The 27,734-nt window shown below is 52.9% G+C and overlaps 1 protein-coding gene across 3 annotated transcripts in view; it reads right to left on the minus strand.

Annotated features, from left to right (window-relative positions):
* The window catches only part of RBM27 (RNA binding motif protein 27), a 71,833-nt gene extending 52,819 nt beyond the window's left edge, over positions 1 to 19,014 (minus strand). Inside the window, exon 1 of one of the 3 annotated variants that reach the window (XM_029051058.2) lies at positions 18,842 to 19,014. In XM_029051058.2, coding sequence (XP_028906891.1) covers positions 18,842 to 18,900 — 59 coding nt within the window. In that variant the 5' untranslated portion in view covers positions 18,901 to 19,014. The remainder of the gene's footprint in view (positions 1 to 18,841) is intronic. The other 2 variants (XM_029051059.2, XM_029051060.2) reach the window with 2 other exon arrangements.
* Positions 19,015 to 27,734: the final 8,720 nt, after the last annotated feature.

Raw genomic sequence — 27,734 nt, forward strand, 5'->3', positions numbered from 1 at the left:
AGTGAATCAAAAAGTTTAAGTCCATAAGCTTTCTTCCCAAAAGAGTTCAATTATATTATTCTGCCACATGCTATGGAGTTTTCAGATTGATTTTGTAACCTCAGGATAAAAAAAGAAAAAAATCCAGTCACACAAGGAAATCTTTCTCCCCTTCCAGCTTGTTTTGACTTACCTACGGCCCAGTAACGTCAGGGCTGGTTCTGGAATAATAATAATAATAGTAATAATAATAATAATAATAATGATAACGTTGGTGTTTGTTAAGTGCTTACTATGCGCAGAGCACTGTTCTAAGCACTGGGGGAGATACAGGGTAACCAGGTTGTCCCACGTGAGGCTCACAGTCCCCATTTGACAGATGAGGTCACTGAGGCCCAGAGAAGTGAAGTGACTTGCCCACGGTCACACAGCTGACAAGTGGCAGAGCTGGGATTCGAACCCATGTCCCACGTGGGAGAGGAACTGCTTCCAACATCATTTACTTGCATCAACCCCAGCGCTTAGTAGAGTGCCCGGCGCATAGTAAGTGCTTAAATACCACAATTGTCACGATCATTATTATTACAGGAGTTAGGGCACGGGGTAGGGTTTGTACAGCCACCAGGGCTTGGCGTGTCCAGTCCGGCTCAACACCCTGGTGGAGCGAAGGCCGGAGATGTATCGGTTCCAGTGTTCCATCACAACCGGGGTGCTGCAGGGGATGCACCTGGGCCCCAAATCCTTCTCCCCTCGCCCCAAAAGCCTGGCAGCCAAGGCTGGTTCCCTCCGCCCCTCCCGGCTCGGGTGTGCCACCCAAGCAGCAGACCTGGGGATGCGGCAAACCTGGCCACGAGAAACCTTTGATGGATTCTCCACACTTCCCACTCTCTTGGTTCACCTGAGTTGGACGGTGAGCCAGAAAACTCTAAAACATTGACTGGTCATAGGATCCATAACATTGTATACCACGCATAAAGGCTTCTCTCTTCAGGACCCACAATGAAAGCATGCTTGCTGCCCTCAATCCTGGGAGTTGGGACCTGGCTTCTCATCCCGGCTCCGCCACTTTGCTTGCTTGCGTGACTTGAGGCAAGTCACTTCACTTTTCTGGACCTCAGGGACCTCACCTGTAAAATGGGGATTAAGACGGCGAGTTCCATGTGGGACAGGGACTGTGTCCGGTTCATTCTGCTCGTATCTACCCCGGCATTTACCAAATACCACCCTTGTTATTATCAAACTATATCAGTAAGAACAAAGAACGAACCACAGGTTATTGGGCTCCTCCTTCCGAATCCCTCGCTGACGACGGGACCCTCTCGTCTAGCTTCTGTTAAGACCAGAGGCGGGGCGGAGAGGAGGAGAGAGCTCAGCACTTTCATACTAACTGAGCTTTCACACATTTATTCCATCTCGGAAGAAGTGTAAAACCAAGAAAAGAACTCCTAGTGATAGTGAAGAAATGAAGCACGCCTACTCGCTTGACAGATACCAAACTTTAAACATTGCCCATGACAAAAGAGGAGCAAGCTTTTGTTTTAATAAACGGGAAGCGGTATTTTTAATAATTGGGAAGCGGCGCGGCTTCGTGGAAAGAGCCCGGGCCTGGGAGTCAGAGGACTTGGGGTCTAGTCCCAGCTCTGCCACATACCTGCTGTGTGACCTCGGGCAAATCACTTCACTTCTCTGCGCCTCAGTTCCCTAAAATGGGGATTCAATCCCCGTTCTCCCTCCAATTTACACTGTGAGCCCCATGTGGGACCCGATTATCCTGGATCTACCCCAGCCTTCGGCACAAGGCTCGGCACGGGGTAAGCGCTTAAACACCACAATTACTATTACTATTATGCACATACTATAGAAATGGGCCCGATATCGAGGGCAAAATGCAATACAGAAAACTGTTAATAAAGACTGTGGAAAACTATTCCTCTCTAAGCATTTGATATTGATAACTCAGGCTCTTTAGCCGCCAGAATGAGAGTTCTTCGTTACTACTATATCCCGATTAACACTCCTAAATGGAGCAATGGAAAGAGAGGAAGTGAAAATCTGCAAAACCGACTCGTTTCCCATAGCGATAATGGAAAGTGCTTGAAAGCGTGTTTCCAAGAGCCAAGAAACTAACCCATACAAAAGAAACACATTTAAAAACAGCGACGATACAATAGCTCCCTCAAACAGGCATGAAAACAGGAACCAAAAATGCGATATTTTCTCGCGTGCGTACGTGAGGCAGGATGGAAAGGGTGGTTTCGATTCGGATTGAAGAGAGTCAGGGACTTAGTGGATGCTCCTCTGGCAACATGAGCTTGTTTGGGGTTTGGTGTGTCACGTTACGTAAGAAACTGCTTGCGTGCGCGCACCGGCGCAGGTAAGCGCGGCCGAGGGAGTCTTCCTTAATGTCAGATTGGCGAGGAAGCCAGGGAGAACTGAGCTGATTTTTCCCCCGGTGTCATCTTTCACTCCCTACTCAGCAAATCGGCGCCTGCTGTTAATGGACTAGAAATTAGAAATGCCTGTGTTAACAGATCGGCCATTATCTGTGCTAAACAGATCTGCCACTTACGTTCAGTTGCGATGGGCTGTGATCCCACTGTTCAAGCCCAGTCAAAATACTTGGGGGGAGAGGAAGGGAAGTGCTCAAACGAGGTAAACTTTGTAGAGGAACTAGAAGTGGGAGCTGGCTGGAACTAATACAGTCCCTAAAATTCAGTAGCCCCATCACTAGAGAAGCAGCACGGCTTAGTGGAGAGAGCCCGGGCTTAGAAGTCAGAGGTCGTGGATTTGAATCCCGGCTCCACCACTTGTCAGCTGTGTGACTCGGGGCAAGTCGCCTAACTTCTCTGGGCCTCGGTGACCTCGTCTGGAAAGTGGGGATTAAGACGGTGAGCCCCACGTGGGACCACCTGATCAACTCCTATCTACTCCAGCGCTTCGAACAGCACTTGGCGCATAGTAAGCGCTTAAGAAATAGCATCAGCATCATCACTAGCCTGGTGTGGGCAGGGATGGTCTCCCTTCACTGCTGAATTGTACTTTCCCAGCGCTTAGGACAGTGCTCTGCCCACAGTAAGCGCTCAATAAATACAACTGAATGAATGAATGAATGAAAAAAAAGTCTTATTATGGGGACTGCTATTAATCAATCGCTTTTATTGAGGACTTACGTGCACACGCTCCGCACACCGTAAGAGCTCAATAAATAGGATCGACCGTGTCTGTCTACTGTTATACATTGTTCTCTCCCAAGAGTTTGGTACAGTGCTTTGCACATTATAAGTGCTCAGTAAATTCAACTGAGTGAATGACTGACGGTGGCCGTGCAAGTCACCGAACTAAGCGCTTGGGAGAGTATCATATAACAGAGCCGGCAGACGCTTTCCCTGTCCACGACGAGCTTATAGTGTTAAGGGGGAGACAGACATTAATATCAGGGAATTATGGATAGGCATATAAGTGCTGCAGGGTTGAGGGAGGGGTGAACGAGGGGTGTAAATCCAATTGCAAGAGCACAGGGAGTGGGGAGAAGAGGAAACGAGGGGCTTGTCAGAGAAAGCCTCTTGGAGGAGAGATGATAGAAACGAAATGAATGGAACTGATGGCACGAGGAATCGGGGCCGGAGTCGGCTGCAAAGGGGAACAGCCAACAGCCCGTCTACATTGCATAACTGAACTATCTTATGATTTGATAGTTCATAATAGAGGCCTCTATTCACAAAGAGCCACTTTGCCCCCTCCTACCTCATCTCCTTACTCTCTTCCCACCACAAACCAGCTCGCACACTTCTAGGGCTCCCTGACGCCAACCTACTCACCGTACCCCAATCTCACCTATCTCACCGCAGGCCGCTCGCCCCCGTCCTGCTTCTGGCCTGGAACGCCCTCCCTCCTCATATCCGACAGATGATTATTCTCCCCCACCCCAAAGCCTATTGAGGGCCCATCTCCTCCAAGAAGCCTTCCCCGACTAAGCCCCCCTTTCCTCTCCTTCCACTCCCTCCTGCGCCCCCCTGACTCGCTCCCTTTATTCATCCTCCCACCCAGCCCCACCGCACTGATGTCCGTATCTGTAATTTATTTCTCTTAATGTCCAGTCTCCCCGTCTAGACTGTAAGCTCGCCGTGGCCAGGGAATATGTCTGTTACAGTCTAATGACTATGGTATCTGTTGAGCGTTTACTTTGTGTCAGGCACTGTACTGACAGTTAGGTTGGACACGGCCCCCGTCCCGTAGGGGGTTTGCGTTATTCAGTCCCATTTTACAGATGAGGGCACCGAAGCCCAGAGAGGTTAAGTGACTTGCCCAAGATCACGCAGCTGACAGCGGCAGAGCCGGGATCAGAACCTAGGTCCTTCCGACTCCCAGGCCGCTGCTCTATCCGCTGGGCCACGCGACCTCTGTCGTAGGGAAACGCGCGCACATTCTTCGTAGACCTGTAGTTTGGTCTGAACCCGGATGTCACGCGTGTCCCAGGCCCCCCAGAGGAGAACACGACCCTTCCTTAAACGCTTTTCCACTTCCCCGAAACCGGTCCGGCGATGGACCAGCGTACTTACGGCCTGGGTGGCGGAATGGTAAGTGAAAAAAATTCTTTCGGGTGAAGACGGGTCAATCGATGAACGGCATTTACTGAGGGCCTGCTGGGCGGAACGCGCCGTTCTGAGGTTGGGAGAGTACCCTATAACACGTAGACCCGTGCCCTGCCCACCCTTTCCTAACGCAAACCGGCACCTCCTCGGCCTCCAGGGTCTCGTCAGGGTGCAAGGCTGACTTAAATAGCTCAATCACAGGCACCTCTCTTTATCTGGGCACATTCAGAACACGCTCTGGAGCACTGCGAAGACCTCTGACGGCGTTGGGTAGCCCCTGGCCGGAAGATTATTTTAACTGGCCACGGCTGCTCCAGGTGGCCCCTTATGAGCTCTCGGCTTCTAAGAGCCTTTTGGACCCAACTAAAGGTGCAGTAATCAGGAAGTAGAGGAACACTCGGGCCAGGATTTCCCAGTAACATTTCAGAGCCGGTCCGGCCGCGCCAACCTCGGTGTTCCTCGTGTCTTCGGACCTGGCCGTGGAGAATTAGGTAGAATAAGGCTACAGCTGTTACACGCCTAACTTGACTCCCCTGGGCATTGACTGCTCACCCTACAAGGAAAGGGTTAATAATAATAATAATAATAATGATGGAATTTGTTAAGCGCTCACTACGCGCCAAGCACTATTCTACGTGCCGGGGAAGATGCAAGGTGATCAGATTGTCCCACGCGGGGCTCACAATCTTAACCCCCATTTTATGGAGGAGACAACTGAGGCACGGACAAGTTAGGGGAGGCAGCGTGGCTCAGTGGAAAGAGCCCGGGCTTCGGAGTCAGAGGTCATGGGTCCGACTCCCGGCACGGCCGCCTGTCAGCTGTGGGACCGTGGGCGAGTGTCGCTTAACTTCTCTGTGCTTCAGTTACCTCATCTGGAAAATGGGGATTAACTGTGGGCCTCACGTGGGACAACCTGATGACCCTGTATCTCCCCCAGCGCTTAGAACAGTGCTCTGCACGTAGTAAGCGCTAAACAAATACCAACGTTATTGAGTGGCGGAGCGGAGGTTCGAACCCATGTCCTCTGGACTCCCAAGCCCATGCTCTTTCAACTAAGCCTCCGCTGCTTCTCACGGAGCCACAGAGAGGTTTTAAACTTTCCCCGTCTCATTAAACTCGAAAGAATCCGCGGGGCAAAGGGATTATACTTCATCAACCCATCGGTCGTATCGACTGAGCTCTTACTGTGCGCAGACCGCCGTGCCGAGCACTTGGGAGAGCAAAACAACAACAAGCATCATTTAGGACATCATGCTTATTTGAGGCGCTCAGAACATCTCCGCTCTGTGCGGTTCCACATTTCTGAGTTTACGGCAAGACAGAGCAGCTCACACCGAGCACAATAATCAATTCTTCACATCCCGCAGCTGGACGACGACACGATTAACGAGACGTTTCTCTGTGCCTCCGTAATAATAGCGGTATTCGGTCACGTGAATACAGGAAGCAGCGTGGCTCAGTGGGAAAGAGCCCGGGCTTCGGAGTCAGAGGTCACGGGTTCGGCCCCCGGCTCTGCCGCTTGTCGGCTGGGTGACTGTGGGCGAGTCGCTTCACTTCTCTGTGCCTCGGTTCCCTCGTCTGTAAAATGGGGATGAAGACTGTGAGCCCCACGTGGGACAACCTGATTCCCCTGCGTCTACCCCAGCGCTTAGAACAGTGCTCTGCGCATAGTGAGCGCTTAACAAATACCGACATTATTATGATTCAGTGCTTACTACGTACCAAGCACCGTAGTAAGCGCTGGGATAGAGAGAAGTTCATCAGGGCGGGCACTCTCCGTCCCATCCGGGGCTCACAGTTTCAGGGGGAGGACGGACCGGACTTGACCCCTCACTTTTCTCCGTGCCTCATCTGTAAAATGGGGATGAAGACTGCGAGCCCCACGTGGGACAGCCTGATCCCCTTGTGTCTACCCCAGCGCTTCGAACGGTGCTCTAGTAAGCGCTTAACAAATACCAACATTATCATGAGGACGCCGAGGCACAGACAAAGTCGAGTGATTTGTCCAAGACCACACGGCCGAGAAGCGGCACCAGCCGGGCTTAGAAGGCAGGTCCTCCGACTCTCGGGCCCGGGTTTCTTCCACTAGGCCACACGATTTGGAGAAGCGGGCTTATCGTGGCGATGTCTTATTTGGGAGGCGGCAGATGATGGTTCCACGTTTGTGGTCGCCATATGGCCGGAAGAGGAGATGACAACTGTTATCGGATTACTCGGTACAATAGGCGCCAACTTTTCCTTTCGCGCTTTAGGCCGGGAATCGGGGCCAGGATTTGATGGGAGAAGAAGGCCGGGGCGGGACCAGGCTCCAGGGAACTAAGAGACTGCTCGTATTTAGGGTCGCCGTGGGCGGGGAACGGGTCCACAAACTCTGTTGGATAATATTAATGATGATGGTGTGACGATCTGGTACTTGTTGAGCGCTTACGATGCGCCAAGCACTGCTCCGAACGCCGGAACAGCTGCAGGTTCATCAGGTTGGACACGGTCCCCGTCCCACACGGGGCTCGGAGGCTAAGTAGGATCGATCCCCATTTTACGGATGAGGAAGCTGAGGCACGGAGAAGTGAATTCGCCCAAGGTCGCACGGCGGACACGCGGCGGAGCCGGGATCAGAACCCAGGTTGTGTCGTGCAAACTCAGTTGTACCGTATTCTCTGAAGCGTTTAATACACTGCTCTGCACCCAGGAGAGGCTCAGTAAATAGCACTGATTAATTCGGGGCCTTCCCGGCCCCAACTGGAAACTCTCGGGCCTTGTCAGAGACCGGGATGAGTAAATCTGGGCCTGTCGCCCGAGCCACCGTGGGAGGAAGTGCCTCCCGAGAAGGCATCTCTGCTTGGGGGGGTCATGTGGTCTTGGCATTTTTTTCGCATTTCAGACCTGCCGCCAACACGGGCACCGAAATAGCTCTCGCTCTCCTTCCGGTGAGTCCAACCGCTCTCCTCGAAGAAATTTTCTTTCCCTCAGAATCGTGGGGACGGAGGTCCCGGTGACGGGGACCCGGCCCAGACGCTCCACCACGATTCTGTTCGTTGGAGACCCGGGGGACCCGGCTCCCCGCGGTGCCGTCTCGGACAGTCGACTTCTGAAAATGACGCCGAAACAAGCGAGCTGCCCCGTTCTCAAAGGCTTGGTTTCGTCGGGTGGTCGGTTTCATCGGGTATGACAATGCTGAATCCACGCTTTGCTACTCCAGAAACGGCTAGAAAGCTGCTAGAAGTGTAAAGTTTTCTGAATCCCTACTCTTCTGACCAGCTCCTGAGTCCTGACGCTCTATTTTCATAACGTTTTTCTTTTATAACCCATCACGTATTACTTATGACAAGGATAGAGCCGACAAGCGCCGCCCACCGATCGAGCCGTTGTATCGTCCTCTCCCAAGCGCTTAGTACAGTGCTCTGCACATAGAAAGCGCCCGATACATGCCACTGATTGACGGATGGATGAGTCACTCACATCTGCGGTATCAAATGCTGGGCTGAGCTCTTCGGTCCCAATCCGACAGCCGGATGCAGTTTGGCCAGGAGACCGAAGCAACGGTTTTCCCAAATGGCGATGTCTGGGGTTTTTTTTTTCCCCCGGGGACCAAACGTTAGATTGCTATTTTATATCGAGGATCATGCTGATGCGCCTTGTAGAGCTCAGTGTAGAGTCATTTTAATTCCCACATTACCTTGGATCAAAATGAATTTCATATACCTCCAAAAATGGGTTGGAGGGTCTCCAACCAACAGAATCACGGTTGAGCGCCTGGGTCGAGTCACCGGGACATCTGTCCCACGAGTCTGAGGAAGAGATAATTTCTTCGAGGAGAGCGGTGGACTCTTTGGAAAGATATCCTGCTTTGGGAATGAACCTCCGGAGTGACTCTCCGCCGAAGATTACTGAAAATCCTAAGCCAAACCGGACAGGGAAAACGCAGAAATTCCTCAAAATATGCTTTCGCACCTAAACCTTCCCTGTTCTGATTCTTCTCCTGTGCAATACGCCACCATCTCGCGTGCCTAGCGGAACTAGAAAAAAAAATGAAACGTTCCTCGGCGACACAAAACACCCTCTAGACTTTAAGCTTGCTATGGGCAGGGAAAGTGCCTGCTAACTCTGTTGTACTGCACTCTCCCAGGCGCTCAGTACAGCGCTCTGCACACAGCACGCGCTCCTTAAATACCTTTGATCGACTGATTTATCTTGCAATTTAAAGAAGCCCAGCCGCTCACGTTCCACCATCAGGTGCGAATTCTTGATTCTTGGGGTTCCTCGACGGGTCCCCCTGAACCACCTGGCACGGTGCTCGACGCTCTGCGGGTGGGGGACGGGCCCATCAACTTCCATTCCTTCGATCGTATTTATTGAGCGCTCACTGTGTGCATTTACCGAGGGCTTGGAAGAGTACAATATAACAATAGACGCATTCCCTGCCCGCAACGAGCCAGAGAGTCTAGAGACTCTCCCAAGTACTCAGTACAGTGCTCTGCACACAGTAAGCACTCGACACTATAAATATTACCGAGTGAATGAACCGTGAACAAACCCAAAGAAGAATCTTTACGTACTATTTCAACGTCACCGGTCGACCCTTTAGCTCATCCATTAACCGGGTGATCGTTACGGTCTTCCCACCTCAGGGTGGAAAAAATCCAGTCAAGCCCCAGTTTAAAGAATTTAAAGATTCCAAAATCGGGGAGTGTAAAGTTTGAAACAAAAGGGACCAAAAAAATGAATAAAAATCAAGGGATCTCTTCTTATTAGGAAGGGAGTGCGACGTGGGGGCTGGCGGACACGGGTTCTCAAGTCCAGACGGGCGAGATACCCGAGGGATGACCGTAGATAAATCGCTTGACCTCTAGACCGTGAGCTCGTTGCGGGCGGGCAGTACGTCTGTCGTATTGTACTCCCCCGAGCGCTCGGTACAGTGCTCCGAACACAGTGGACGCTCAATAAATACGACCGGCTAACCTCTCGGTGCCTCGGGTTCTGCACCTATAAAATGGAAATAAACAATAATCTTGGTACTTGTTAAGCGCTTACTAGGTGCAGGGCACCGTTCTAAGCGCTGGGGTAGATCCAGGGTCATCGGGTCGTCCCACGTGAATCCCCATTTTCCAGATGAGGTCACTGAGGCACAGAGAAGCGAAGCGACCTGCCCACAGTCACCCAGCTGCCAGGTGGCCGAGCCGGGATTCGAACCCATGACCTCTGACTCCCAAGCCCGGGCTCTTTCCACTGAGCCACGCTGCTTCTCTTAAAGACATCGAATAAAGACATCTAATAAAGACATCTAATAAAGACATCTGCTCTCCCTTCCTCTTGGATCAGGAGCCCCCCGTGGGGCAGGGACTGTGTCCGATTGGAGAGAAGCAGCGTGGCTCAGCGGAAAGAGCCCGGGCTTCGGAGTCGGGGGTCATGGGTTCGACTCCCGGCCCTGCCACTTGTCAGCTTTGTGACTGTGGGCGAGTCGCTTCGCCTCTCGGTGCCTCAGTTCCCTCATCTGGAAAATGGGGATTAACTGTGAGCCTCACGTGGGACGACCCGATGACCCTGGATCTCGCCCAGCGCTTAGAACGGTGCTCTGCACATAGTAAGCGCTTAACGAATACCAACATTATCATTACGGCAGGCCTACCCCAGCACTCGGCACATTGCTTGGCACATAACTCTACTCCTACAAGAAATGCCGTGACTGCTGCTCGGAAGGTGCTATTCCGCAGGAGTGCACGAGGCCACCGAGTAAACCATTTAAATCTCCAGCACATCAATGGCATCGAGGGTTAATACGTCTCCAGCCCGATCCCTTACCCCCAAAGCGGTCGCTCCTTCGGAGACATAAATCGACCTTCCTCTCGGCGTTCCTTTTTCCATCACTTTAGGCTTTGGGGACTAAGAATCGTGGTATCTGTTAGGCGCTCATCACGTTCCGCGGAACTATACTACGCGCTGGGGTAGATACCAGCGTGGCTCAGTGGAAAGCGCCTGGGCTTCGGAGTCGGGGGTCATGAGTTCGACTCCCGGCTCTGCCACCTGTCAGCCGGGTGACTCTGGGCGAGTCGCTTCGCTTCTCTGGGCCTCAGTTACCTCATCTGGAAAACGGGGATGAAGACTGCGCGCCTCACGCGGGACGACCCGATGACCCTGTATCTGCCCCAGCGCTCAGAACAGTGCTCTGCACATCGTAAGCGCTTAACAAATACCAACATTATCATCATCATTCTACCAGATAATCCGGTCGGACTCGATCTCTGTCCACGGAGGACTCACGGTCTTAATCCCCATTTTACAGATACGGTAACTGAGGCCCAGAGAGGTGCAGTGCCTTGCCTAAGGTCACACGGCAGATGGGTGGGGGAGCTGGGATGAGCATCCAGGTCCTCCGACTCCCCAAGGCGGCGCTCCTTCCACCAGGCCACACCGCTCGGCCCGCGACGTCACTGGAACTCCGAACCTGGGGCTGTTTTTCTCTCTAACCCTAATTACGGACCATCCGTGGAACACAAATTGGGAAGCAGGGCGGCCCGGGAGAAGAGCCTGGGCCCGGCGGGGGGCAGAGAATAATGATGTTGGTATTTGTTAAGCGCTTCCTATGTGCCGAGCACCGTTCTAAGCGCCGGGGTAGACACGGGGGAATCGGGTCGTCCCACGCGGGGCTCCCAGTCTTCATCCCCATTTTCCAGATGAGGTCACTGAGGCCCAGAGGAGGGAAGCGACTCGCCCACAGTCACACGGCTGACACGTGGCGGAGCCGGGAGTGGAACCTAAGGGTCCTAATCCCGGCTCCGCCACTTGCCTGCTGTGTGGCCTTGGGCGAGTCGTTTCCCTCCTCTGGGCCTCAGTGACCCCTTCTGTAAAATCGGGATTTAAATCCTACTTCGACGGTGCGCCCCGTGTGGGACAGGAACTTTATCCAACCCGATTATCTGGCTTTAATTCATTCGATCGTATTTACCGAGCACTCACTGCGCGCAGAGCACTGTACCAAGTGCTTGGGAGAATAATAATAATAATAATGTTGGTATTTGGTAAGCGCTTACTATGTGCCGAGCACCGTTCTAAGCGCTGGGGTAGACACAGGGGAATCGGGTTGTCCCACGTGGGGCTCACAGTCTTCATCCCCATTTACAGATGAGGTAACTGAGGCACCGAGAAGTTAAGTGACTTGCCCAAAGTCACTCAGCTGACAAGTGGCCGAGCCGGGATTTGAACCCATGACCTCTGACTCCAAAGCCCGTGCTCTTTCCACTGAGCCACGCTGCTTCTCATGAGAATACGACCACAGACACCCTGCCCACACTCTGGTGCTTAATACAGTACCTGGCCCATAGTAAGCCCTTAACGAGGGCCATGAAAAAAAATTGCAATCTTTCTTCCCAATCCCGAGGACGCAAAACATGACTAAACAGACCGACACGTGACACACGGCGATACGGATAATGATGATAATAATGACTGTGGTATTTGGTTAGTAATAATAACAGTGATGATAACGTTGGTATTCGTTAAGCGCTCACTACGTGCAGGGCACCGTTCTAAGCGCTGGGGGAGATCCAGGGTCACCGGGTCGTCCCGCGTGAGGCTCACGGTCTCCATCCCCATTTTACAGATGAGGTAACCGAGGCCCAGAGACGTGAAGTGACTCGCCCACGGTCACCCGGCTGACAAGTGGCCGAGCCGGGATTCGAACCCATGACCTCCGCCTCCCAAGCCCGGGCTCCCTCCACCGAGCCACGCCGTAACAAGGACGACGGTATCTGTCAAGCGCTCACTGCGTGCCGAGCACTGTTCTAAGCGCTGGGGTAGATAGGAGGTCATCAGGCCGTCCCACCCGGGGCTCGCGGTCTTCGTCCCCGTTTTACAGATGAGGTCGCCGAGGCCCCGAGAGGTTGAGCGGCCTGCCCCGGGTCACGCGGCAGACAAGTGGGGGAGGTGGGATTAGAACCCGCGTCCTCTGACTCCCAAGCGCCGAGCGCTGGGTGGGTAACCAGGTAGGACACCACCCCTTGTCCCAGATATAGCTCACGGTCTAAAGGGAAGGGAGAACAGGTGCCGACCCCAGTGCCTGACACACAGTACGCGCCTAACGAGCACCACAACTCATTCTACAGATGAGGAAGCCGAGGCACGGAGACATTCGGCGGCCAGCGGGGGAACCCAAATTAGAACCCAGATCCTCTGACTCCCAAGCCTGCGCTCTTTAGAGAATAATAATAATCACGTCGGCATTTATTAAGCCCTTACTAGGTGCCGACCACCGTTCTCAGCGCCGGGGGAGATACGGGGTCGCCGGGTTGTCCCCCGTGAGGCTCACGCTTTTAATCCCCCCATTCGACAGATGAGGGAACCGAGGCCCGGAGAAGTGAAGTGACTTGCCCACCGTCACACAGCTGACGAATGGCAGAGGCTCAGTGGGCAGAGCCCGGGAGTCAGCGGTCGTGGGTTCAAATCCCCCTTCTGCCGCTTGTCAGCTGTGGGACTTTGGGCGAGTCGCTTGGCTTCTCGGTGCCTCGGTTACCTCATCTGGAAAACGGGCATTAAGACCGGGAGCCCCAGGTGGGGCAAACTGATCACCTCGTATCCTCCCAGCCCTTAGGAGGACGCTTTGCGCGTAGTAAGCGCTTGACAGATGCCATCGTTATTATTAGTATTATTATTATTATTATTATTTCCAGGAGGCCACGGGGTTAGACACTACAGAGACTGCTCGTTGAAAACCTTATCACGGTCTGTGGCTCTAATGCAAGGACCTTAAACAGAAGGGACGTTTCGGATTGTTGTTGTTGATTCAAGCAATCCGTCTTATCCATTGAGCGCTGCCTGCGCGCTGGGCGCTCTACTGAGCGCTCGGGAGGATACAACACAGAAGAATAGACGCGTTCCCTGCGGTCTTATCCACTGAGCGCCGTGTGCTGGGCGCTCTACTGAGCGCTCGGGAGGATACAACACAGAAGGATAGACGCGCTCCCTGCGGTCTTATCCACTGGGCGCTGACCGGGCGCTGGGCACTGTACTAAGCGCTGGGGAGAATACAACACAAAATAATAGACGCATTCCCTGCAGGCTCACCCATTGAGCGCCGTGTGCTGAGCGCTCTACTAAGCGCTCGGGAGGATACAACACAAAATAACCGACGCATTCCCTGCAGGCTCATCCACTGAGCGCTGACTGTGTGCTGGGCGCTCTACTGAGCGCTCGGGAGAACAGCAAATAATAGATGCATTCCCCGCAGTCTTATCCACCGAGGGCTGACTGTGAGTTGGGCACTGTACTAAGCGCTCGGGAGAATACAACACAAAAGAATAGACGCACTCCCTGCCCATAATGAGCCCGAAGGCTAAGGACCGGCAAACATTCCAAAACACACACACACACACACCCCTCTTTGGCCTTTAACACGAATAGAGTCAAAAATGATTTAATAAACTCGGATAATAGCTCCCCAAATCACATCCCAATCACAGCACCTGGTATTTACAGGGTGCTTCTTTCTGAGGCAAAGCATTTGGGACACTTCGTCAGACCCCGTGAGGCGGCGTGGCACAGTGGAAAGAGCCCGGGCTCGGGAGTCAGAGGTCAGGGGTTCGAATCCCGGCTCTGCCACTCGGCAGCCGGGTGACTGTGGGCAAGTCACTTCGCCCCTCTGGGCCTCGGTGACCTCATCTGGAAAATGGGGAGCCTCGCGAGGGACAACCTGAGGACCCCGTATCTCCCCCGGCGCTTAGCACAGTGCTCTGCACCTAGTAAGCGCTTAACGAACACCAACATCATCATTCCCTTATTTCACGGACACGGGTACTCGGGCCGAGAAAGGGGAGACGACCTCTCCGAGGTCAAACGGTGAATCGGATACGGACCTGGAACCGGAACAGAGGCGTTCTGCTGCATGGTCCTCGCCTATATTCACTGGATCAAATCCAGATTCAATCGCCCAGATGGACCGGTAAATGCCAATAATCGCTTTAAAACGCCTGTTACTAAGTAGACAAAAATGCCGGCGATGGGGGTATCACAACAGGCGAATTAAAAATAGAGTGTTTTTAAACGAACCGGCGGAAGGCGAAATACCCGTGGACACCCACCAAGCTGTATATAAAACAAATTCCTTCTAAATCTGTGGAAGCTCTTTCAGGAAACGCCGCCACTTTTTCTGTTTTTTTTTTTTTTAAAGAACTTCTCTTCTGACGTTTTCACCCTTAGGAATCGTCTCCAGTGGGCAGCCTCACGCCGCCACGGTCAGCGACGCACATTCAGCCCGCGGTTCATTCGGTAGTGTTTATTGAGCGCCTACTACGTGCAGAGCACCGTACTAAGCGCTTGGAATGGACAAATCGGTCTCAGGATGCCCAGTCCGGTGCTTCGCCCACAGTAGGCCCTACCTAGACGGGTATCACCGCTTTGATTGGGCGGGACCGCTCCAGCCCGACTCCAAATCCAAGTCACGCAACCGTAAAACACGGAGCGCGGAGCGGAGGGCGGAAGCCGGTTCGCCCCGCTCCAGGTGGGCGACCCGGATGCCCTCGGCCCGGCGAGGTGAGAACGGACCGTTTCCCGTTCCACAAAGACGGCGGGACAGGCGGATCCGCCCGCGGAGCCTCGGCGTCGCCAACGCGGGCCGCGGGGACTCGGCCGCGCCGCCGCCACGCACGCGAGCGGCTGCTTCGATAAGGCAGCGGAGGCCGAGGTCGGACGGGTTCGGGCGTGGGGAAGAACGTCCCCCCGCCCCGTCCCTAATCCCGTTCTGGCCGAAAGAGGGACGGGAACCGAGCGCCGAGGAAGGGCCGCGCGTATCACGCTCCAAATGGCCCCCTTCGAAACCCATTCGGGCCGCCATTCCCACCCGACTGGGCGCGGGTTATCCGGTGGGTTTGAACCAGTAACGACGGTTGGGCGTGTGGGAAGGGCAGCGGGGAAACACAAGAGAAATCACAGCTGTCACCCCCGTCCTGTTGGAGCCCACGACCCGGTAGGGTGCCGGACCACAAGTTCAACCTGTCCCGCTCGCCTCGTAGCCGGCCCACGGGTAGTTCTTCGATCGAAAGGGGGCTGAAGGGAAGGCCTAACTCGCGCCCGCGAGGACCTACGAGACGCAAGGGGCGAGGAAATGCAACAGGAACACGGGGTCTCGTCTCCGAGCGCTTAACGTGTGCAGAGCACAGCGCTAAACGCTCGGGAGACCGCGGCCCGGCGGGACCGGTCGACGTGTTCCTTACCCACAGGGGGCTTACGGGTCTCGCGACGAGATCCGCTCGGCCCGCTCCGAAGGACGGCCGCCGCTCCAACTCACGTACTTTGAAAGACCTAATGACTAATGCCCGTTCTAAGATCTGCTCGGGCACATTTGTATTTTCACAACTGAAAATGCGGAAAAAAATAAATAAATAATAAAACCACCACCGCCGTAATCTACGTCTACATTTCACTTCAAGTCTATTTTTCTCTCGGGCGAACAGTTCTACTTTAGCGTCTATTGCAATTTTTAGGCAACTGACTTTTAGAAAACAACTCCTGCATTCAAATAGATGTTAAAATTTGCACTTAGAGCTCCAAATAAATGAAGAGTTGTTTTTTTTTTTTTTTAAAGTGGCATCCGTCAAGCATCCACTACATGCCAGGCACCGTACTAAGCGCCGGGGGAAGATACAAGCTGATCGGTGGCGACCCGGTCCCCGTCCCTTACGGGGCTCACAGTCTTAATCCCCATTTCCCCGCCGGGATAGCCGAGGCACAGAGAAGCGACTTGCCCGAGGTCGCGGAGCCGGGATTCGAACTCGGGTCCCCCCCCCCCGACTCCCGGGGCCCGTGCTCTACCTACTAGGCCACGCTGCTTCGCGATTCATTTCATTTTGAATCACCGTAATACAATTCACCTCCTACTCATAAGTACTCTGAAATGCAAAATACTTTAGAAATCCCATACAATCTGGCTAACCGCGGCCACCGGCGGCGTTTAAAGCACTCCCTCCGAGGAAATCTCCGAGCTGAGCCTCAAAAGTTATTTCGGCCCCCAGCGGGAAAAAGGTTGTATCTTTATCTGGGTGGGTATTGGTCGTTTTTCTGGTTTTGGGGGTTCTGGCTTGCCAATTCTGTCTTTTTAACCTGTAAGTCTTCATCCTGGGAGTAGGGAGGAAAGGAAAAAAAACCCGGCCCCCCCCCCCCGCAACACGTGAGTCTGATTTTATTAATATTCGGCCCATAATCGGCCGATAAACAATAAGACGAAAGCTAACGTGAAAAAGCGTCAACGGAAGAGCAACGGGAGCGGCAGCTGTTACGTTACGGCCAGCCGGGGCCCGCGAGGAGAATTAGCCATCGGGCCTCCTCTCTATTTTACCCACTAGCATTTCCTAACTTAACACACGCCTCGAAGACTAGAATCGGATACATTTTTTAAATTTCATTTGCCCCCACTTTCTGGAATCTCTCCCAGCCGAGCTCCCATCCCGAACCCCAAACCCGCCCCACCGACTACATCTATTCGCCGAGCCTTTCGATACCCCCCCCGACCCCCTTCACTCGACGGTACTTATGGAGCGCTCACTATGTGCAGGGCGCCGTACTAGGCGCTCGGAATGGACGATCAGGCAACAGAGCGAGACGATGACGGGCTCGCCCACTTGAACCAGATACCGACCACTCCGCATCCCAGAAATCCTTGATTTTTCCCCGTCTTTCCTACATGTACAACCCTCTCTTCCAGAAAAAAAAGGGGGGGGGGAGGGGGAGATCAAACAATAGTGACAAGGGTTGCCTGCCACTTCATTCATTCACTTAGTCGTATTTACTGAGCGCAAAACACTGTAGTGAGCGCTTGGGAGAGCCCAATATAACAATAAACAGACACATTCCCTGCTCACAATGAGCTCACAGACATTAATATACACAAATACTTTCAGATATTTACATCGGTTCTCTCCTCCTCATCACCCCCCGCCCCCAATGATCCCCCAGGCAGATCACCCCTCTCTGGGGGGTGGTCCCACTTGCCCCCCGCCCCCGCCCCAACTTGGGAAGGGGCCCAAACTTTCAGGTTTCACTCAGTCACGTGCACTGGGCGCTTACCACGTGCAGAGCACTGTGCCAAGCACTCGGGAGAGGACGATACAACGGTACCCCGGGACCTCGTAGGGGGCAAGGAAACGGGTTTGACGTTGTGATGGACAGAGCGCTTTGCACAAGGTAAGCCCTCAGTAAATACGATCAGTGATGACGACGAGAGGCGCGTGCCCTGCCCACCAGGAGCTTACAGTCTGACAGGAGCTCGGAGCTTAGAGGGGTGGGGGGGGGGGGAGGATGGGGGGAGATTGAGGAGGGGGGATAAGAAGGGGATGGGAGGAATTGGGGGTGGGGAGGGGGGTGAGGGGAATTGGGGGGTGGAATGAGAGGGGGATGGGGAGAATTGGGGGGTGAAATGGGGAGGGGGTGGGGAGAATCGGGGGGTGAGATGGGGAGGGGGTGGGGAGAATCGAGGGGTGGGATGAGAAAGGGATGGGGAGAATTTTGGGTGCGGAAAACTGGGGGTGGGATGGGAGGGGGAGAATTGGGGGGGGGGTAAGAAGGGGATGGGGAGAATCGGGGGGTGGGATGAAAAGGGGAGGGGGAGAATTTAGGGTGGGGAAAACTAGGGGTGGGACGAGGAGGGGGTGGGGAAATTGGGGGGTGGGATGAGAAGGGGAGGGGGAGAATTAGGAGTGGGGGGAATTGGGGGGTGGGATGAATTTAGGGTGGGGAAAACTAGGGGTGAGATGAGAGGGGGAGAGGGAGAATTGGGGGGGGGGTGGGATGAAAAGGGGAGGGGGAGAATTTAAGGTGGGGAAAACTAGGGGTGGGACGGGGAGGGGGTGGGGGAGAATTGGGGGGGGATAAGAAGGGGAGGGGGAGAAGTGGGGGGGGTGGGATGAAAAGGGGAGGGGGAGAATTTAAGGTGGGGAAAACTAGGGGTGGGACGAGAAGGGGGTGGGGAAATTGGGGGGTGGGATGAGAAGGGGAGGGGGAGAATTGGGGGAGAATTAGGGGTGGGGAAAACTGGGGGGGGGGTGGGGAGAATTTAGGGTGGGGAAAACTAGGGGTGAGACGAGAGGGGGAGGGGGAGAATTTGGGGTGGGACGGGGAGGGGGGGAAGTAGGGCGGTGGGAGAGGAGAATGGGGGGGGGGGGGGGGGGGGGGGAAGTGTAGCGGGCGGCGCAGAGGCCCGGGAGGCTCCCCGCTCGGCAGCCCCTGGAGCCCGCTCCCCTCCCCCCCTCCCCCCCTCCCGCCGGGGCCGGGGCCGGGGCCGGACTCACATGGGCTCCAGTAACTTGGCGAGCCAGGACTTGAGGGCATCGACGTCGTCTATGAGCATGGCGGCGGCGGCGGGGGCGGCGAGTGCGCGGCCCTCAGCGCGGCGCGGGGCGGGGAGCGGACATGGCCTCCAACGCCCGCCGGCCTCGGCCTCGGCCCCTCCGTCCCTCCCTCCCTCCCTCCGTCCGCCCGGGGCCTAACCGGAACTGGAGGCCCTTGGCCCGCCGCGCAGCCTACCCCGACGCCCTCGGCGGGGGGGCGGGACCTCCGCGCGACCGACGGCCCGCCCGGCCAATGGGCGCCGCCCGGCCCCGCCGCCGCGGCCAATGGCGGCGCGTCGGGCCGCCCGCCCCAGCAAGTTAGGTGGACGGAGCGCGGCCGCTCCCGCGGGGGGGAGGGGAGGGGGCGCTCTTAAAGGGGCCGCGCGCCGTCCGTCCCGACCCGCCCGCGGCCCCCTCCCCCCTTTTGTCCCCTTGGCTTAGCGACGATCCGTGCGACCCGGGGGACCGGGGGGGGGGACGGGGGGGGGGGTCTCCCCGAGCGCTTAGCGCAGGGCTGCGCGCAGAGCCGGCGCTCCCGAAATACGGTTGAATGAATGATAACGATGGCATTGGTTAAGCGCTTACTGTGTGCAGAGCCCTGCTCTAAGCGCGGGGGGAGATGCAGGTCATCAGTTGCTCCCGCGGGAGGCTCCCAGGCTGCATCCCCATTTGATTCATTCATTGATTCAATAGTATTTAGAATAATAATAATAATGATGTTGGTGTCTGTTAAGCGCTTACTCTGTGCAGAGCCCTGCTCTAAGCGCTGAGGGAGATGCAGGTCATCAGTTGGTCCCGCGGGAGGCTCCCAAGCTGCATCCCCATTTGATTCATTCAATAGTATTTAGAATAATAATAATGATGTTGGTATCTGTTAAGCGCTTACTGTGTGCAGAGCACTGGTCTAAGCGCTGGGGGAGATGCAGGGGCATCAGGTGGTGCCACGGGAGGCTCCCAGGCTGCATCCCCATTTGATTTATTCATTTCTTTAATAGTATTTAGAATAATAATAATGATGTTGGTGCTTGTTAAGCGCTTACTGTGTGCAGAGCACTGTTCTAAGCGCTGGGGGAGATGCAGGGGCATCAGTTGGTCCCGCGGGAGGCTCCCAGGCTGCATCCCCATTTGATTTATTCATTTATTTAATAGTATTTAGAATAATAATAATGATGTTGGTGCTTGTTAAGCGCTTACTGTGTGCAGAGCACTGTTCTAAGCGCTGGGGGAGGTGCAGGTCATCAGTTGGTCCCGCGGGAGGCTCCCAGGCTTCATCCCCATTTGATTCATTCATTCAATAGTATTTATTGAGCGCTTACTCTGTGCCGAGCACTGTTCTAAGCGCTGGGGGAGAGAAAGGGGAATGAGGTCGCCCCACGTGAGGCTCACGGTCTTCATCCCCATTTGACAGATGAGGGAACTGAGGCCCAGAGAGGTTCGTTCAGTCGTACGGAGTGGAGCGCTTACTAGGTGCGGAGCACTGTGCTAAGCGCTTGGCAGGTGCCGATCGGCGACAGAGAGAGACGGTCCCCGCCCCACTGGCGGGCTCCCAGTCTGATCGATTAGACTGATCGATCAGACTGATTAGACCGTGAAGCCCCTCGTCGGGCCGGGCTGGTCCCTCTCTGTTGCCCGATTGTCCATTCCGAGCGCTTAGTACAGTGCTGTGCACCTAGTAAGCGCTCAATCGATACTATTGATTGCGTGAATGACTCAGCGCGGCAAGGGTGGCTGGAGCCCAGCCCCGGGAGTCACGGGGCCTGGGTTCTAATCCCGCCCCTTCTCGGCTGGAGGACCCAGGGCCAGCTCGGTCGTTCATTCCATCGTCTTGTTGGAGCGCTTACTAGGTGCAGAGCACTGTACTGAGCGCCTCGGGGACAGATCCGAGGAGCAGCGTGGCTGGGTCCCGTTCATTCAATCGTGTGGAGCGCTTACGGGGTGCAGAGCGCTGTACTGAGCGCCTCGGAGACAGATCAGAGAAGCCGCGTGGCTGAGTTCATTCATTCATTCATTCAATCGTGTTTAATAATGTCGGTATTTGTTAAGCGCTTACTATGGGCAGAGCACTGTTCTAAGCGCTGGGGGAGATCCAGGGTCATCACGTTGTCCCACGTGAGGCTCACAGTCTTCATCCCCATTTTACAGCTGAGGTCACTGAGGCCCAGAGAAGTGAAGGGACTCGCCCACAGTCACACAGCTGACGAGTGGCAGAGTCACAAATCGAACTCATGACCTCTGACTCCGAAGCCCGGGCTCTTTTCCACTGAGCCACGCTGCTTCTCTGTGCAGAGCACTGTACTAAGCGCTTCGGCGACGTAAAAGCAGCAGCATGGCTCGGTTCATGCATGCAATCATCTATTGAGCGTTTACTATGTGCAGAGCACTGTCCTAAGCGCTTTGGCCACAGATCAGAGAAGCAGCATGGCTGGGTTCCTTCATTCAGCCGTATTTATTGAGCGCTTCCTATGTGCAGAGCACTGTCCTAAGCGCTTCGGCCACAGATGAGAGAAGCAGCGTGGCTGGGTTCATTCATTCGATCGTATTTATTGAGCACCGACGGGGTGCAGAGCGCTTTACTAAGCGCTCCGGCAACAGATAAGAGAAGCAGCGTGGCTGAGTTCATTCCTTGGATCGTATTTATTCATTCAATAGTATTTACTGAGCGCTTACTAACCTGATTCCCTTGTATCTCCCCCAGCGCTTGGAACAGGGCTTGGCACATAGTAAGCACTTAACAAATACCATAATTTTATTATTATTATTATTGTTATTAAAGACAATCCCTGCCCAACAACGGGCTCCAGTCGCTTCGCTTCTCTGGGCCTCAGTTCCCTCATCTGTAAAATGGGGATGAAGACCGTGAGCCCCACGTGGGACCCCCCGATGACCTTGAATCTCCCCCAGCGCTTAGAACAGGGCTTGGCCCAGAGTAAGCGCTTAAGAAGTACCGTCATTATTACTGTTATTATTATGGAGCCTCGAATGGGCTCTCTGTGCTCACGTGGTCCTAAAACATGTTTTATACCCACATCAGTTTGGGGGGCATCTGTGAAGGCACACAAGCTTAATTTAAATATATAAATATATGAAGAAATAAAGACCCACATCAGTTTGGGGGGCATCTGTGAAGGCACACAAGCTCAATTTAAATAAATATATAAATAATATATACATAAATAAACAAATAAATACATACATACACACATACATAAATACACACCATATATATATGCATCTCTATCTCTACATGTATATATATACATATAGGTATACATACCTATATGTAATATTTACCTATAGGTAATATTTACCTATAGGTAGGCATGCTTATATATATACACGCACACACACATATCTCTCTCTCTCTATAGAAATATATATATATATATATAGACACACCTATATATATATATATATATATATATATATAGATATATCTATATATCTATATATATATATATATATATATCTATCTGCATATATACGGAGATACATATACATTCATACACACACCTATAGGGCATACGTGTGTGTGTGTGTGTGTATATATGTATGTATGCATATATATGTTTGTGTGTATGTGTGTATATATATACAGATATATACATATATATATACACATACATATGTGTATATATATATCTGTATATATACGGAGATACACATACATTCATACACACACCTATAGGGCATATATATATATGTGTGTGTTTGTGTGTATGTGTATATATATATGTATGTATGTGTGTGTATATGTGTGTGTGTGTGTGTATGCCTGTATGTAATATATACCTATAGGGGTGTGTGTGTGTGTGTGCGTGCCTGTATGTAATATATACCTATAGGGTAGGTACCTATAGAGATACACACACACACACACTCACCCCCCATGGGTGTTTATATGCATATAGGTATATGTGTATCTATACGTGCCTGTATGTAATATATACCCATAGGTATATATTTCCACCTCTACCCCCCGGGCGATAGAAGTAAGCGGTCGGACCGGGTCGGAAGGATCCTTCCAAAAATCTCCTCCAAGAGGCCGTCCCAGATTGCCTGCGCCCAACCCCAGCCCTTGTTAATAAATAAAAATCAATCAATAAGGATGGCATCTACGCAGCACCTACCCTACCATGTGCCAAGCCCCGTTCCAAGCGCCGGGGTCATCCCGGGTCATCCCGCGTAGGGCTCACGGTCTCAGGAGGCCCCATCTGACCGACGAGGGGAGCGGGGCGCAGAGAAGGGCGGCGGCTCGCCCAAGGCCCCACGGCTCCATTGCCTGCTGGAAAAAAGCGCTTCATTTCTGCCATATCATCTATTCGTTTTATTCTATCAAGCCCCACTTTTCCTCGTCTTCCACTCCCTTCGGCGTCACCCTGATTTGCTCCTTTTCTTCTTCCCCCCCTTCCCTCCCCCACTGCACTTCCACGAAGAGCTGCCATTTGATTGATTCGTATTGACGTCTGTTCATTCGTATCGATGGTTTTCTCCGCTAATACTAATGACCGTGGTGTTTGTTGAGCGCATACTCTGTGCCAGGCACCGTACTAAGCGCTGGGGTGGATACGAGCAAATCGGGTTGGACCCCCGTCCCTGTCCTATATGGGGCTCCCAGTCATTCACTCATTCATTCATTCTGTTGTATTTATTGAGCGCTTCCTGTGTGCAGAGCACTGTGGTAAGCGCTTGGGCAAGTGCAATCCCTGCCCAGATCGAACTGGCAGTCTAGAGGGACTCGATCTCAGTCTCAACCCCCCTTTTACCGATGAGGTACCCGAGGCCCAGAGAGGTAAAGTGACTTACCCAGGTCACACAGCAGACAAGTGGCAGAGCCGGGATTAATAATAATAATAATGTTGGTATTTGTTAAGCGCTTCCTACGTGCCGAGCACTGTTCTAAGCGCTGGGGGAGAGACAGGGGCATCAGGTCGTCCCACGTGAGGCTCCCAGTTAATCCCCATTTGACAGACGAGGGAACTGAGGCACAGAGAAGTGAAGTGACTTGCCTACAGTGGCAGGGCCGGGATTCGAACCCATGATCTCTGACTCCCAGGCCCGGGCTCTTTCCACTGAGCCACGCACTATACCATGCTGCTTCTCTAATCTCTCTAGACTGTGAGCTCGTCGCGGGCGGGGATTGTCCCTCTTTAATAATAATAATAATAATAATAATAATGTTGGTATTTGTTAAGCGCTTACTAGGTGCAGAGCACTGTTCTAAGCGCTGGGGGAGAGACGGGGTCATCAGGTTGTCCCACGGGGGGCTCCCGGGCTTCATCCCCATTTTCCAGATGAGGTCACTGCGGCCCAGAGAAGGGAAGTGACTCGCCCACGGTCACCCTGCTGCCAAGTGGCGGAGCCGGGATTCGAACCCATGACCTCTGACTCCCAAGCCCGGGCTCTTTCCCCTGAGCCACGCTGCTTCTACTGTGTTTGAGGACTGTACGAAGCACTGGGGAGAGTGCAATTCAACAGAGTTGGTATGCATGCATTCAATCGGATTTATTGAGCGCTCACTGTGGGCAGAGCACTGGACTAAGCGCTCGGGAGAGTGCGGGACAACAATAAACCGACACATTCCCTGTCCAGGACCAATCCCTGCTTTCAAGGATCTTACAATCGACAACCCAGGCTTCCTGATTCCAGGGTGGATGTTCTTTCCACAAAGGACTGGACAGATAGTCATTCAATAGTATTTATTGAGCGCTTACGATGTGCAGAGCACTGTACTAAGCTCTTGGACTGGACAATTGGGCCCCAAGAGTCATGTCGGATTTCCCCATATTTATGCTTGGGTTGTTTTCATTATGGGGACGTTTGCTATTCTGGTTGACTATTATTTAGGCGGTAAACTCCGCAGCGAGAAGCAGCGGGGCTCAGTGGAAAGAGCCCGGGCTTGGGAGTCAGAGGTCATGGGTTCGAACTCTGCCGCTTAGCCGTGTGACCTTGGGCAAATCACGTCTCTGTGCCTCGGTTCCCTCCTCTGTAAAATGGGGACGAAGACTGGGAGCCCCACGTGGGACAACCCAAATACCTTGTAGCTACCCCAGCGCTTGGATTCCAAGCGCTTAGCACAGTGCTCTGCACCTAGTTATTGCTATTGTTTTTGTTCTGCCCGTCTCCCCCGATTAGACCGTAAGCCCGTCAAAGGGCAGGGACCGTCTCTATCTGTTCATGATTTGTCCATTCCAAGCGCTTAGTACAGTGCTCTGCCCATAGTAAGCGCTCAATAAACACTATTGAATGAATGAATGAACACGATTGAATGAATGAACAGTGCTTGGCACATAGTAAGCGCTCAATAAATACTATTGAATGAATGAATGAATAAATATGATTGAATGAATGAACAGTACTTGGCACATAGTAAGCGCTCAATAAATACTATTGAATGAATGAATGAATACGATTGAATGAATGAACAGTACTTGGCACATAGTAAGCGCTCAATAAATACTATTGAATGAATGAATGAATACGATTGAATGAATGAACAGTACTTGGCACATAGTAAGCGCTCAACAAATGCCAACATTATTATTATTATTAATCAAGGACAGAGAGGTCATGAGTTTGAATGCCGGCTCCGCCACTTGTCAGCCATGTGACTGTGGGCAAGTCACTTCCCTTCTCTGGGCCTCAGTCACCTCATCTGTAAAATGGGGATGAAGACTGTGAGCCTCATGTGGGACAACCTGATGACCCTGGATCTCCCCCCGCGCTTAGAACAGTGCTCTGCCCATAGTAAGCGCTTAACAAATACCAACATTATTATTATTATTATTATTCAAGGGTATGTGACCCCCTCAGCATGCCGCAGCGAGGCTCAGTGGAAAGAGCCCGGGCTTGGGAGTCAGAGGTCATGGGTTCGAATCCCCGCTCTGCCACCTGTCAGCGGGGTGACTCTGGGCGAGTCACTTCACTTCTCTGGGCCTCAGTTCCCTCATCTGGAAAATGGGGATGAAGACTGTGGGCCTCACGTGGGACAACCTGATGACCTTGTTTCTACCCAGCACTTAGAGAAGCAGCGTGGCTCAGTGGAAAGAGTGCGGGTTTGGGAGTCAGAGGTCATGGGTTCGAATCCCCACTCTGCCGCTAGTCAGCTGTGTGACCTTGGGCAAGTCACTGAACTTCTCTCAGCCTCAGTTACCTCATCTGTCAAATGGGGATTAAAAAAACTGTGAGCCCCACGTGGGACAACCTGATCACCTGGTATCCCCCAGGGCTTAGAACGGTGCTTTGCACATAGTAAGCGCTTAACAAATACCACAATTATTATTATTATTTTTAGAACAGTGCCTGGAACATAGTAAGCGCTTAACAAAGACCATAATTATTATTATTACATGTTTATGGAATGAATGATCCCAGTTACCCTGGATGGCATCGCTGCCTGGCATCCTGGATCTGGTCCTGGGACTTCTGCGAGGCCTCAAAAGAATGTGTTTCTTTGTGCAATTCAGCTTCCTCGCTTGCGAAGAAAGAGCATTAGCTAATAAGAGGCTACGGGGTGATGTCCAAATAGCTCGCTGATGAATAATTGTAAATCCCTGGTGGGGGGGTGTGCGTGGGCCTACTTTGGCTACGGAAAGGTAATAATAGATTAGGTTAGATTAGATAGATTAGGTAATAATAATAAAGAAGCAGCGTGGCTCAGTGGAAAGAGCCCGGGCTTGGGAGTCAGAGGTCATGGGTTCGAATCCCAGCTCCGCCACTTGTCAGCTGCGTGACTGTGGGCAAGACACTTCACTTCTCTGGGCCTCTATTCCCTCATCTGGAAAATGGGGATGAAGACTGTGAGCCTCCCGTGGGACAACCTGATGACCGTGGATCTCCCCCAGCGCTCAGAACAGTGCTCAGCACATAGTAAGCGCTTAAATACCAACATTATTATTATTAAGCCTGGCTCAGGGGAAAGAGCCCGGGCTTGGGAGTCAGAGGTCATGGGTTCGAATTCCAGCTCCGCCACTTGTCAGCTGCGTGACTGTGGGCAAGACACTTCACTTCTCTGGGCCTCAGTTCCCTCATCTGGAAAATGGGGATTAAGACTGTGAGCCCCACGTGGGACAACCTGATTCCCCATGTCTACCCCAGCGCTTAGAACAGTGCTCGGCACATAGTGAGTGCTTAACAAATACCAACATTATTATTATTAGTAGTAAGCACTTAAATACCAACATTATTATTATTAAGCCTGGCTCAGTGGAAAGAGCCTGGGCTTGGGAGTCAGAGGTCATGGGTTCGAATCCCCGCTCTGCCCCTTGTCAGCTGGGTGACTGTGGGCGAGTCACTTCACTTCTCTGGGCTTCGGTGACCTCATCTGGAAAATGGGGATCAGGTTGTCTTGTTTTTGTCCGTCTGTCTCCCCCGATTAGACTGGGAGCCCGTCACTGGGCAGGGATTGTCTCTGTCTGTTGCCGAATTGTCCGTTCCAAGCGCTTAGTCCAGTGCTCTGCACATAGGAAGCGCTCAATAAATACTATTGAATGAATGAATAAAATGGGGATGAAGCCTGGGAGCCTCACGTGGGACAACCTGATGACCCTGGATCTTCCCCAGCGCTTAGAACAGTGGTCTGCACATAGGAAGCGCTCAATAAATACTACAGAATGAATGAATGAATAAAATGGGGATTAACTGTGAGCCTCATGTGGGACCACCTGATGACCCTGCATCTCCCCCAGCGCTTAGAACAGTGCTCTGCACATAGTAAGCGCTTAACAAATACCAGCATTATTAATAAGAGGAGAAAAAAAAACCAACAACCCAGGAAATTCCCAATTTCCAGGGAATGGTGGCTTGTGAAGGGGTCACTTAGGCCTCGTGGGCAAACCATGGCCGCCCTCCCCCAGGG

Source organism: Ornithorhynchus anatinus, chromosome X1 (genome assembly GCF_004115215.2).
Source record: "Ornithorhynchus anatinus isolate Pmale09 chromosome X1, mOrnAna1.pri.v4, whole genome shotgun sequence".
Classification (NCBI taxonomy): Eukaryota; Metazoa; Chordata; class Mammalia; order Monotremata; family Ornithorhynchidae; genus Ornithorhynchus; species Ornithorhynchus anatinus.